Source organism: Pelophylax lessonae (genome assembly GCF_965119305.1).
Source record: "Pelophylax lessonae genome assembly, chromosome: 3".
In the NCBI taxonomy this organism is placed as follows: domain Eukaryota; kingdom Metazoa; phylum Chordata; class Amphibia; order Anura; family Ranidae; genus Pelophylax; species Pelophylax lessonae.
Window position 1 is genome coordinate 595,004,170 of NC_138770.1, and position 14,901 is coordinate 595,019,070.

General features: G+C 41.1%; 1 protein-coding gene across 1 annotated transcript in view; it reads right to left on the reverse strand.

The window, feature by feature from the left end:
* Positions 1–587: 587 nt before the first annotated feature.
* The window catches only part of ISM1 (isthmin 1), a gene marked incomplete at its 5' end in the record, with an annotated part of 63,357 nt that continues 49,043 nt past the window's right edge, over positions 588–14,901 (reverse strand). The window contains 2 exons of the mRNA XM_082250613.1: positions 588–1,304; positions 6,169–6,258. Of these exons, the coding sequence (XP_082106739.1) occupies positions 787–1,304; positions 6,169–6,258 (608 nt within the window). The 3' untranslated portion in view covers positions 588–786. The remainder of the gene's footprint in view (positions 1,305–6,168; positions 6,259–14,901) is intronic.

A 14,901-nucleotide genomic window follows, 5' to 3' on the forward strand; every position in this document is an offset into this window, starting at 1 on the left:
TTTTTTTAACCAATCTTCCTTCATTTTTATTATAAATATTAACAAACAAAAAAACTATTCTAAACAGCAATTGATTTCTCCCAAGGAATCCGGAAAAGGGGAGTTTTTATATCACCAATCTTCTCCTATAGCGCAATTCCAACAAACTGTATGGTTTAGTGTATTAGGCATATCTGCGGTGTCCATCTCATTCACTTCAGTTGACCCAATATTGCCGATTTTACCATTCAAACCAAGTAATTCCCAGTCTTATATTCCTGCTACTCCTTCACTGTATGAGAACTGTAAAAGTTTGCCAATCCCAGATGAAGAGGTGTCCTACAAAGTTTGATAAAACCTGTGATTGGTGGCCATAGCCCATTGAAACCTATGAGATGGTCACATAAAAATTAGATCATCAACTTCAGATTGCTTCACTGAAACCATGAAGTGATCTGAAACTGATAACCCACATTTGTTGGAGAGGTCCTTCAAGACTTCAACTCCAAAGGGTTTGGGCTTCAGCTTTTATAATAAACTGTGCGAATCAAGCAAAGAATTGCCAGCCTTCTTTAAAAACAAAGAAATTATTTCACAGGATCAATGAATTTCTGTCTGCCAATATTTATAGAGATGTATATAGTACTCTATATTAAGAAGTGTACACTGCATTGGTTACAACACAAGAGAAGGTTGGAATCAGCTTTGCAGACACTAACATGCGTCAAAACTGCATGACCCTGTTTCCAGCAGATCCTGCGGTGAACCGCCAAGTCTTTTAACACTCCTTTGCACTAAGTCCAGTACTTAGAACTCTCTAGCTTCTTGAAACTGCTTTAAATAGTCTTCATCTGAGGGGTTTTCAGTACATTTTTGGCCATTGTTTGGTGGGCGAACCTCATTGTATCGACTCCAGTCTCCTTTGCACATGATCCAGGGTAAGATGTCCACTTTGTAATGAAGTTCTGCAGAAAACTCGATGCTGATGAGATTAGGGGCACCTGCTCCCTTACCCCTTGTGATCAACTGCATGCTGTCATCAAAACAGCAGTGCTGAGCTGCTAAAGTAGTACTTTCCAAAGACAGCATTGATCGAATGCAATATCTTGCTGTGGGCTTATAGATTTCGAGTTTCTCCTTTGGACCACTTGCATCCTTCCATCGAAATTCTTTCCTTTTAATACGATCATATATATCTGCAGTGCTGTAAGCTACTTCAGTTGGGTAGGAGCAAGGACAGCTTGGGAGATCGTTGGCAACTTTATGCATATATTTTTTGAGAAATTCACTTTTGCAGTTCATCCAACGTTCACAACTGTCTGTATCTACAAGGAAATGCAGAAATCTTGTATGACTCATCTTACTGCTCATTAACGGTTAATACATTAAATATTATGTTGAATACTATCCATGCAATAATGACATTTAGAACAGAAGGTCATGTAATAGTGTTGGCGTCTATTTAAACTATTTTCAACATTGTAAAGCTCTTGAAATTTTTTTTTTTGCAAATGTTCAAGCTAAACGCAAGGCAAACAGTTTAATGAAATGGATATCGATGCAGTTTTACCTGCTGAAGGATTTGTATTTCTTGACATCTAAATGGCGGTATCCCCATCCGGGGGGGTGTACATGTGGTCGTAGGACCTGGAGCATACCTGTTGCTTACATCTACCAGGGTCTCAGGCACACGAGGTGTACCCACCTCGTCCTGCTTTGTTTGGACTGGAAGGAAGTGAACCTTCCTCCTTCTGGCCCCTTCATTACCTTTAGGTGCTACTGGTGCCATTTACAAGGTGGCACTAACTTCATTAGGACGTATGTAATTGCTCCAACCACAGCGTACTGACCCCCTCGTTACTTCTTACAAGCCTACCCGGCTCAGCTTACTACAAAGTTTCATAACCTGATTTTTCTTTCAGATGTTTGCTTACATCATGTGCTCCAGAAGAAGCTTACTATGCTAAGCGAAACATGTAGGGCAACTGGGATTTAATTCAACATCTGATCACCTATACTGCACAGACGACCTTTGGAGACGGCCACTATCCCTCCCTGGCCGTCTTATGTAACACAGGTTATTCTGTGATGTATGCCATTGTTGTTATAACTTTGTCTACCTAGTAGGTTGTGCGATCTCATTTGCACATGGTCTTGAGGCTTTACCGCCGATTCCCACTGTATGTTATATATATGTGAATTTTCTGTATATTTTTGCTATGTTTCTTTCCAAATATATCTCTTTGTGATGATTTTTTTTCAATAAAATATATACTTTTTTTAATACCGGTGCCTATAAAGATCCCATTTTTTTTTTCCTTTATTTTCTTGACATCTATTCTACAGTACTACCAGACAAATGACACCACTTGGTACAATTAAAGTGGAACTTCACTCTCTCAATTAACTTTGACTATTGTTAATCCTTATGCGGCTAGCATTTGTAAATTGATAGAAAACTATATCATATTTACTTAACCATTTTTTTTACATTTCTTCAGTTATTTCCTGGTTTCCATGCCTAAGCAAATGAGGTTTTACATCCCAGGAGTCTTCGGGGGGGGGGGGGGGTTCTTTCTCAGCTAAGCACACCTTCCTACATTCATGCCTGGGCTAAGGGCAGATGGATTCCAGGAGGTAAATGCTACATTAATCATCTGCCCTTACTGAAGATGGCCACAGCCAGAAATGCTAGAGGGTGTTTTTTTAAAGTGATTTCTCAACAAAATAAAAACATAGGGACATGGATAAGTTGGGGAGTGTTTGGTTTGAATATTGAAATTGAATTAAATAGCATTGGTGGTGCTCAGTTGCAGTGTAGTTTGGCTTTAAGGAATATAATGGCACTTTTCCACTGCAAGTACCGGCTCGGCTCTACTCGGCCCGGTTTGGTTTTTCCACTGCATGGTACGGGGTTGGTACGGTTCAGTATGGTTTGCTTTTCCACTAAAGTAGTACTAAAGTAAGTGGGAGGGATAACAATGATTCTCTGACCAATCAGTGGCTAGTAGTGACAAACAGTCAAGGCTGCATGCAAAGGATTGTGGGATATGGTACTGTTACGGCCCTGTTGGAACCACAACTGAGGTGGTACTGTTTAAGCGAGCCATACCGTTCGGTTCCATGTAGTGGAAAAGCGCCGCCGTACTGTACCGTACTGAACCGTTCTTACCAGCAGTGGAAAAGCACAAAAGCGAGCCGAACCGTTCGGTTCCATGCAGTGCAAAAGCGCCATAAGTGGTGTCACCTCTCAACCTCCAAGCCTGCAGTGATGAAGCAGTAACAGGATGAGGTCATCTTTAAACTCACTCGGTTCTCTCCTCCCACCAATATGTTCCTTTTCAGTACATTTGCATGCAGCACACCTGATTGGCTCCCAATCATACGTCTCCCTCTCCCAGTCTGAGTGCTGTTGTATACAGGATGTAGTCAACATCAAGACACCTACTTCCACTGCCTACAAGCCTAAATGCAAGTAGTGTATCAATACATCTCAGGTCAGTACCAGTTACAAATGTTTTAATCTTAGCTATAAGACCTCAGAAATCTATATCACTTGCTATAAAGCCATTGCACATAAAGGACGTAGTGAAGCTTTAAAACAGCCTCTACTTTTAGGTGCTCATGCGTCCCCTTTAGTGTGAAAGAACACCACAATGTGAGCACACTATCCATTGGACAGTGCAACTTACTGCATAAACCACACAAAGCCAATGAGAGTGGATCAGTAATATGTGATCACTGTGACCAATCACACATTGTTTAAACTTTCTGCGGTTAGCTGCAGTTTTCATTTTATTTTTAACATACTAATCATTGTACGAGATGAAAGGGAAGTTCCTGATCCCAGCAAATAAAAATATCAAACACAGTAAAAATAAAGTGCCATCTCTACCAGAAACACTGACATACCTATGACAAAGTTTATTTAGGCACAGTTTTGCATGACCGAATAGTTGTCATTCAATGTATCACAGATCTCAAAAAAGAAAAAACGGCCTGGGCAGGAATATTGTTTAATATGCCAGTCTTTACTAGGGATGATCGAACGGTTCGGGTCGACCATCGGTTCGACCCGAACATTGACTGTTCAAAATTCGGCTGAATTTCGAACTTTTTGCGGAAAAAGTTCGGAATTCGGCAACCAGAAGCGACCAAAATGCAATGGGACAGGAACTGGGCTTTAAAAGCCCATGATTGGACCAGAGCCATCAGTAAAATGTGATTGGAGTGACTAGGGGGTCCAGAGGCCAATCACTAGTGAATACGCCCACCAGTATATAACATAGCCCTGCCAAATCTCTAGCATTGTAATACAGGGGCTGTGGAAGAGAGTGGAAGAAGTTCTGTTACTCCTGCTTCCAAAGTGTCATTTAGCAATTATTAGTGTGAGGAAAGGGATATCTAGTGTAGTTAGGGTGCTATTTTCCACTATAGTTAGATTTAATAATCTAGGTTCTGTAGGGAAAGTGTTAAGTGTCAGGGTGACTGTAGTGTAGTGTAGGGTTAACTGACTCTGACTGCTATGGCAGGGTGACCAAACTCTTCCATGTCAGGGTGACCGCCATAGAAAAAAGATCATTTGGATTAGAATTGCAGTAGAGCAGGGTAGTGGCTCCGCTCCTGTCACACCTGGCCGTTTTTGTTGCAGGGGTTTATTAGGCTTTTTTGTGGACGTCTTTGGAGGCAGGCATGACATCCTAACTTCTGTGTAGGGGTATAATATATATATATATATATATATATATATATATATATATATATATACATACACACACACATATATGTATATATACACATACACACATATAGGTGTGAAAGGAGCGGAACCCTATGCCTGCGCTAATGAAATTATTTGCAGGCATAGGGCTCCGCTCCTATCACACCTGTGTGTGTGTGTATATGTATGTAAGTATTATATATATATATATATATATATATATATATATATATATACCCCTATACAGAAGTTCAGATGTTATGCCTGCCTCCAAAGACGCCTAAAAAATGCCCCAAAAAACGCCTGCAACACCACACCTGGGCGTTTTTGTTGCAGGTGTTTTTTTGAGCATTTTTTGGGCTTCTTTGGAGGCAGGCATGACATCTGAACTTCTTTGTAGGGGTATATATACACACACACACACACACACACACACACACACACACACACACACATATATTTATACACATACACACATAGGTGTGAAAGTAGCAGAACCCTATGCCTGCGCTAATGAAATTATTTGCAGGCATAGGGCTCCACTACTTTCACACCTATATGTGTGTATATATACATATATGTGTGTGTATATATACCCCTACACAGAAGTTCAGATGTTATGCCTGCCTCCAAAGATGCCCAAAAAAACGCCTGCAACAAAAACGCCCAGGTGTGTTGTTGCAGGCGTTTTTTTTTCGGCATTTTTTAGGCGTCTTTGGAGGCAGGCATAACCTCTGAATTTCTGTATAGGGGTATACACACACACACACACACACACACACACATATGTATTTATACACATACACACATACAGGTGTGATAGGAACGGAGCCCTATGCCTGCAAATAAATTTCATTAGCGCAGGCATAGGGTTCTGCTACTTTCACACCTATATGTGTGTATATATATATATATATATATATATACCTCTACACAGAAGTTCAGATGTCATGCCTGCCTCCAAAGACGTCCACAAAAAAGCCCAATAAACACCTGCAACAAAAACGGGCAGGTGTGAAAATAGTGGAGCCCTATCCCTGCTCTACTGCAATTCTAAGACAAACAATCTTTTTTTTCTGGTTCTGGACATGCTACAGAGCTGAAACTTCACAGGTGCACTTTTTAGACCCCCCAGACACAAAATCCAAAGAAATCTCATTTTTTTTTTCAATAATTGGCTCTCTGTCAAAAACGAAAATTTTTAAGAACTTTTTTGTGTGATTAATAGTGCCTGGGGCATGACCCAGAACCCCAGGCACTTTTTAGGGGCATTTATTGGGTTTTAGGGTTTCAAAATGGTGCTTTTTGATTACCGAAGTTCGAGTGTTCTGGTCGAACCGAACTTTTCAAAAGTTCGATCATCCCTAGTCTTTACCTGCTTAACTAACTTCTGGTTTCTGAGTGCATTAAAATTAGTTTTTTTTTTCTTTTATTGCAAAATCACCCCTGCTATAACAAAGTACACTTACCAACTCCAAACAACTTTGTAGCATTAAATTCTTCATTTCCTGCAAGTAGACTCACTTCTGTTGCTGCGGTTTTGAATGTGTCTTCAATACCTGGTGAGAATGAAAACTCTGAGTGAATGAAAAATGTAAAACAGTTTACTGATAAAAACAGCCGTACAAGTTATGCATTTTCTAAATACACTGTTTTACCTAAAGTATTGGGGCGCCTGCCTTTACACGCACATGAACTTTAATGGCATCCCAGTCTTCGTCCATAGGGTTCAATATTGCGTTGGCTCACCCTTTGCAGCTATAACAGCTTAAACTCTTCTGGGATAGCTGTCCACAAGGTTTAAGAGTGTCTATGGGAATGTTTGACCATTCTTCTAAGGGCGCATTTGTGAGGTCAGGCACTGATGTTAGAGCAGAGACTGCGAGCCAGGCCTTCTCGTCCAATTCATCCCAAAGGGGTTCTATTGGGTTGAGGTCAGGACTCAGTGCAGGCCAGTCATGTTCCTCCACCCAAAACTCGCTCATTCATGTCTTTATGGATCTTGTTTTGTGCACTGGTGCTTAGTCATGTTGGAACAGGAAGAGGTCATCCTCAAACTGTTCCCACAAAGCTGAGAGAATGAAATTGTCCAAAATGTCTTGGTATGCTGACGTCTTAAGAGTTCCCTTCACTGGAACTAAGGGGCCAAGCCCAACCAGTGAAAAAAATCCCACAACATAATCCCCCCTCCACCAAATGATTCAGACCACAGTAGTGCACAAAGCAAGGTCCATAAAAGACATGGTTAAGCGAGTTTGGGGTGGGGGGGGGGGGGATGAACTTGACTGTCCTGACCTCAACCTGATAGAACACCTTTGGGATGAATTAGAGCAGCGACTGAGCCAGGCAGGCATTCTCATTCAGATCAGCGCCTGACCGCACAAATGTGTTTCTGGAAGAATGGTCAAACATTCCCAAAGATAAGGTAAAGAGAAAACAAGTGCCATACTGCACCACTACTCCCAGTCTTGCTCCAATATCCTTGTATAAAACATTACCAATCCTAAACCTTGGACAGCCTTCCCAATCCTAAACCTTGTGGACAGCCTTCCCAGAAGAGTTGAAGCTGTTCTAGCTGCAAAGGGTGATCCAACTCATTATTAAACCCTACAGACTAGGATTGGGATGCCATTAAAGTCAATGTGCATGTAAAGGCAGGCGTCCCAATACTTGACTCTTGACATTATATTTACTATATATATATATATATATATATATATATATATATATATATATATATATATATATATATATATATATATATATATATACACATATACATACATACACACATATACACACACACACACGCACCTCAAAAAGTTACAATATCATAAAAATGTAACTTTAGGAATTCAATTCAAAAAGTGAAACTCATTATGAGTGATATATTTCAAGCATTTATTTTTATTCTCATGATTATGGCTTACAGCTAGTGAAACCCCAAAAATCAGTAACTCAGATAATCTCAGAAAATAAATTTACATAAGACCAAGTTTTTTTTTTTTCTTACAGGAATGCTGGCTAACTGAAATGTATGTCGATGTACAGTACAGCATGCACTCAATACTTGACCAAGGCTCCCTTTGCATGAATTGCTGCATCAATGTGGCGTGGCATGGAGACTATCAGCCTGGGGCACTGCTAAGGAAGCCCAGGTTGCTTTGATAGTGCCCTTCAGCTCATCTCCATTGTTGGTCTGGTGTCTCATCTTCCTTTTGAAAAAACCCCACAGATTCTTTATGGGGTTTAGGTCAGTTGCGTTTGCTGACCAATCAAGCACATTGATACCATGATCATTCAACCAGGTATTAGTACTTTTGGCAGTGTGGGCAGGTGCCAAGTCCTGCAGGAAAATGAAATCAGCATCTCCATAAAGCTGGTCAGCAGAGGGGCACAAGAAGTGCTTTAGAATTTCTTGGTAGAGGGCAGCGCTGACTTTGGACTTGATAAAACACAGTGGACCAATACCAGCAGATGACACGGCTCTCCAAATCATCATTGACTGGAAACTTCACTCTGCTTTCCCACTCTCTCTAGACTATGGGACCTTCATTTCCAAATAAAATGCTCAATTTACTTTCATCCAAAAAGAGGACTTTGGACCATTGAGCAACAGTCCAGTCCTTTTTTCTCCTATGCCCAGGTAAGATGCTTCTGACATTGTCATTGGTTCAGGAGTGGCTTGACACAAGGAATGCAACAGTAGTAGCCCATGTCCTGGATAAGCCTGTGTGTGTGTGTGTGGTGGCTCTTGAAGTACTGACCCCAACCGTAGTCCACGCCTTGTGAACCTCCCCAAATTTTTAAATGGCCTTTGCTTCACAATCCTCTCAAGGCTGCGGTTATCTCTGTTGCTTGTGCACCTTTTTCTACCACACTTCACTCAACTTTCCATTAATATGCTTGGATAAAACCCTCTAACAGCCAACTTCTTTAGCAATGAACTTTTGGGACTTTGCCCTCCTTGTGGAGGCTGTCAATAATTGTCTTCTGGACAACTGTCAAGTCATCAGTCTTCCCCATGATTGTGTATATTTCTTAACTGGATTAAGAGATCACTTAAAGGCTCAGGATACTTTTACAAGTATTTTGAGTCAATTAGCTGCTTAGAGTGTGACACCATTAGGCTACAATATTGAACTTTTTACTAGCTGTAATATCACAATAAGCCATAATCATCAAAATTAAAAGAAAGAAATGCTTGAAATATATATTTTATATAGATTTATTACACACAGTGATATGAATTTCACTTTTTAAATTGAATTACTGAAATAAATTACCTTTTTGATGATATTCTAATTTAAGATGCACATAATATATATTATACACACACACACACACACTCACACACACACACACACACACTCACTGGCCACTTTAATAGTAGTTACACCTGTTCAAATGCGTAGTAACACCAATTGCTAATCAGCCAATCACATGGTAGCAACTCAAAGCATTTTTATACATAGTTACATAGTTTGGGAGGTTGAAAAAAAGACATCAGTGCATCCAGTTCAACCTATGATGGGTTTGTGTTTGCTATTAACTGTACATTGAATACCCCTGTATGTTGTGGTCTTTAAAAGCGGAGTTCCGGCCACCCAAAAAAAATTTCAATGAAAATACCCCCGGGACAGTCAGGGCTAGTACATTCCACAATGGATAGCCTCTGATCTGTCCCGGTTCGCACTTACCTTTTAGAAGAAATACTTACTTTGTAAATTTCTTCTCCAGCGCTGCCATCTCAGGTGTGGGCAGCTTGAAGCCAGCGCGATCCTCTTCTGCATCCTCTTCGGTCACACGATGCACTGCACCGGCCCCGCCATCACTTCCAGGGCTGCAGCGTCTTCCCTGCACAGCTTCTGGGAATGTCCAGAAGCTGTTTAGCAAGGTATGACGCGCCTGCACTGGAACTGACGTCGGGGCCAGTGCAGGCGCATTGATTCCTGGGAGCGATGACGTTCAGCTCCCAGGAATCATTGCACAGCGGAAGTGACGGCGCGGGCCGCCGAGGTAGGAAGTGGAAGAAAGGTGAGTATATTTTTCTGCAATTACAAGGTAAGTAAAAAAAAAAAAAAAAAAAAAAAAAAATCGTAATTTTCCGTTTCTGTTTCAAGGGACCTAGAAGCAAGCGGATGGCCCATAATCGACTATGCCGATTTTGGGGCCGGAACTCTGCTTTAAAGGTGCCCATCTAATAGTTTTTTGAAACCATCGATGCTCCCTGCTTATACGACTGCTTGTGGAAGAGAATTCCACATCCTTACCGCTCTGACAGTGAAGAACCCCCTGCGTATTTGAAGGTTAATCCGTTTTTCCTCTAGTTTTAGTGAGTGGCCACGTTTCTTATTGTATTTCCTTACTCTGAATAGTTTGTTCCTTATGCTAGGGTTGCCAGTACAGTATTTGTACATTGATATCATATCCCCCCTCAATCGTCTCTTCTCTAGAGAGAAAAGGTTCAGTGCTTGTAGTCTTTCCTCATAGCTGATGTCCTCCATTCCCCTAATTATTTTTGTTGCCCTTCTCTGGACTTTCTCCAGTTCCAGCACATCCTTCCTGAGGACCGGTGCCCAGAACTGTACAGCATACTCCAGATGTGGCCGAACCAGAGTCTTGTAGAGTGGGAGAATAATCTCTTTATTTCTGGAGTGAATCCCCTTTTAGGCATCTAGATGAGGTGAAGACAACTTGCTGAAGTTCAAACCGACCATCAGAATGGGGAAGAAAGGTAATTTAAGTGACTATGAACGTGGCATGGTTGTTGATGCCAAGCATTCTGGTCTGAGTATTTCAAAAACTGCTGATCTACTGTCTACTGGGATTTTTGCGCACAATCGTCTCTAGGGTTTACAGAGAAAGGTCCAAAAAGAAAAGAAACCAGGAAACTGAGGCTACAATTTACACAGGCTCACTAAAATTAGACAATAGAAGATTGGAAAAATGTTGCCTGGTCTGAGGTGTCTCAATTTCACCTGCGACATTCAGATGGTAGAGTCAGAATTTGGCATAAACCTGAAGCATGGATCCCTCAAAAGTTCAGCCTGGTGGTGGTGTAAACAGTGTGGGGGATATTTTCTCGGCACACTTTGTGCCCCTTAGTACCAATTGAGCACTGTAAACTCCCACGGCCTTCCCGAGTATTGTTGCTGACCAGGTCATTCCCTTTCTGACTACAGCGTACCCATCTTCTGATGGCTTCTTCCAGCAGGATAATGCTCCATGTCACAAAGCTCAAATCATCTCACCACTGGATTCTTGAACATGACAATGAGGTCACTGTACTCCAATGGCCTCCACAGTCACCAGATATCAATCCAATAGAGCAACCTTGGGATGTGGTGGAATGGGAGATTCCCATCATAAATGTGCAGCTGACAAAACTGCAGCAACTGCATGATGCGATCATGTCAATATGGACCAAAATCTGATGTAAATGGACGAAAGTTCATTTTCACCTGGCCAGTCATAGATCCAATATGCTTTTGTAAATGCAGAAAAAAAAAAAAAAAAAAAAAACCTTAAACCTGCAAGTATGTCACAAAGTGACTTCTGTCCATTTCTGCTCCAATTCGCCTGCGTAAAAGAGGCCATAGGGTGGTTTCTCATCGGAGACGGCCATTTTGTGTACCTAACCTTCAGAGCACAGGTGGTACTTTATGCAGCAGCAGGCGTAATGGAGGATTTTAAATCAAAATGTATTTTATTTGTTCACTTAAAGTCCAGTACTACTTAATCCCTTTCAAATAAGTCATTTTGGCAGCTCTGTGTGTTTCCTAATGTTGGTGAGAAAAAAAGTTTAGCATTTCAGAACCAATGAGGTGTTTGTAAGGAGCTGTCTGTGTGGTCCATGAGCCTCCTAGACCTTGTACAAAGCTGCCATTTCCAGCACAATACATTTACAGTAAGTCAGATTTTATTATGGCTTACAGGAAGCCAGTTTAAGATTTGATATTTATACTAATACACATATTGCTGTCTTTGGCTAATGACTGAACACTTCTGGCTACGGTTAAGCAGTTGCTCTACTTTATATTACCAGTTACAAGGGCAAAATTGTGTGGATTCTTTTTTTGTGCATGGCTTGAACACAGAAATAACGACACTGGCATGTTATGGTGTTGCACAATCTCTCTTTGACAAGGATGCCTTTGCTTGGAAGGCAGTAATTAAATAAACTGTCCTCTTGAGAAGACTCAGATGGAAGCTGCCATTCTGACTCCTGGGTTCGTCTCTGCACAGTGACATCATTCAAGCTTGCTCAGTTCGGTTTCACAGGATCAGGACAACTATATGCAGCAGCTTCCATCTGAGATGTCTTACAGAGATGCCAGCTCATTTAAATATATAAAGAGAGAGGTGCCTCTAATGGCGCTTTTCCACTGCATAGAACCGTACCGGCTCGGCACGCTTTTGTGCTTTTCCACTGCGGTACCGCATGGTATAGGGTCGGAACGGTTCGGTACGGTATAGGTTTGCTTTTCCACTGCATGGAACCGAACGGTACGGCTCTGAAAAAACAGTACCTACTCGATTGTGGTTCCAACAGGTACCAAACTGGTACCATATCCCACAATCCTTTGCATGCAGTCACTACTAGCCACTGATTGGTCAGAGAATCACACCCACCCCGTTGTTATCCCACCCACTTAGCTTTAGTACTACTTTAGTGGAAAAGCAAACCTATACCGTACCGTACCGAACCGTTCGACACTATACCATGCGGTACCGCAGTGGAAAAGCAAACCGGGCCAAGCAGGGCCGAGTAGAGCCGAGCCGGTACTAGCCGGTACTTGCAGTGGAAAAGTGCCATAAGTGTAGGAGTATATCTTTATCTTTTTTCCTATACCTACCCACAAGACCATGTGTATACTGGAAATCAGGCACCTTCCTTCACTGGTAGTCTCTACCGGTTTTTAATTGACAGTTCATCCCTACTTTTGTGAAGGTACTTACTACTGAGATACCTTAATGGAAGCAAAAATGTTTTTTTTGTTTAGATCTTTACAGCATTTTTTACTTATATAGGCACATTTTGTGTTTTGAACTCTGGCTGACCCCTGAAGAAGGGTATTTACCCGAAACGCGTAGGGTCTCTCCGGTTCTCCTCACCACGTGTACCTTGGAGTCTTCCTTATCTAGGGTGATCTGTCATTGCATGCAATTTTTAGCTTGTACTGTTCATGGTTGTTTTCATTTGTTATCATCTATTATTATTGTATAATACAATAAAATGTTGATGTTTTTTACTACTTAGTCCTTTTGTGTCCAGTGGCATTTATAGTCCCAAACAATTGGGGGTTTCCTCTTGGATCTACCTATCGGGATGATGGCCATGGACACAAGGTACTAGGTGATGGGATAATATATCTCCTCTAAGTGTAGGAGTAAAATACCACATCATGATTAGGGCATCCTGAGCAAGCTGTCATTAGTAATTATTGTCAAAAGCGCCAGCACCCGCCATGATAGTCCTTCACTCGCTGTCGACCAAAGGGATGAAGCAAACCTAGAGGGAGGCTTTGAGCCCAACAGGGGGCGTGATGACATCCACTGGAAGTTCAACACATTTCTGAGCATGCATCCTGCAGGTGTAGCGGCAGTCACGCCCCTTCTTTAAACTCACGATCACTGATGACCACTTGCTCAGGATGCCCTCGCCATGACGTGCCTTTAACTTTAATGGAATAAAAACAATTGGAAACTCACATGGTATAAAATTAAAAAAGGCACAGCATGGTGAGGGCATCCTGAGCATGCGGTCATCAGTGATCATGAGTTTAAAGAAGGGGCGCGACTCCTACACCTGCAGGATGCATGCTGAGAAATGTGTCGAACTTCCAGTGGACATCATCACGCCCCCTGCTGGGCTCAAAGCCTCCCTCTAGGTTTGCTCCATCCCTTTGGCTGACAGTGAGTGAAGGACTATCATGGTGGGTGCTCAGGATGCCCTCACCATGATGTGTCTTTTTTAACTTTATATCATGAGAGTTGCCAATTGTTTTTATTCCATTAAAGTGGTATTTTACAACTACACTTAGAGGCGCCTTTATATATTTTTTTAGCCACAGCTGGAACTCAATTCAGATTCCCATTAGGAGGCTGCCATTAGTGGGATGTCTTATTGCCTTAACGCATTTTAGACTTTCATGCTTATATGGACTGCATATAAGGATTTGGTTCTCAATTAACCCCCCCCCATTCCCCCGACTCTTATTTATCTGTAGGACTATCTAGGTCCCCTATGGTTTTACATCTTAGGGCATACTCTATAGATTAGCAGTTTTTGTGCCATATTCCTTTGAATTTGTATTTTTTGAATAAATAGGCTGCGTTAACACAATGCACCAAACTGCAACAAAGTGAATGAGCCCCTTTAGCTACCCTTTATCGTGCTCTCAATTGGCCCACAAAAGTCAGTACTTTTGATCAGAACAATTTATTTATTTATTTATTTTTTTAGTTGTTTGAACATTTGTTATTCCAGAGCAAATACCATCAAATGAAAACCTTGTAGTAACAAGCGGGCAAATTACTAGTAGGTCCAATTAACTAAAATCTGAAGGCAAACAAAGCGAGCCTGTGAGGGGAAAAGCCAGCAAAATTTTCTTAAATCAATCAGATGACTGAAATAAATGCCAATGCACTTTCACTTATACTTTTAAGGGCCTTGGTCATTTTGCTAACACGTACAGTGACAATAGCTGAATTTAGTGTTGGCTCTACAGAAATAATTAATACTACTATAGTAAAATTACCGCCCTACCACGGTGCAAATATGCGATATTCAAATGAATGGATCTCTTATGTGTAAACCTATGTATTAACATTGCTGCTATAAACTGAAATGCGTTCCCGCACCCAAAAAAACACACAAAAAGTAAAAGCGCAACACCACTAAAAGTATATATAAAATATAAATAGGAATTAACTATAAGTGCATCATATTACCACAAAAATAATCCCAATATCAACACATACTTCCTAAGCCAGTAACGGTGTAAAAAATGTTAATGTGCTGAATACACAGTGCACCTAAAATAAAATTTAAAAAAGTCCATTCAAAAAGAAAAAAAAAAAAAAAAAAACACCACATTCTGCATTAATACATTAAAGCGTAGAATATCCAATGTGCTAGAATTCAAGATCTCTTGTGCACCAAAAAAGACATGCAGTAGTTCTCCACCTTGGTGTAT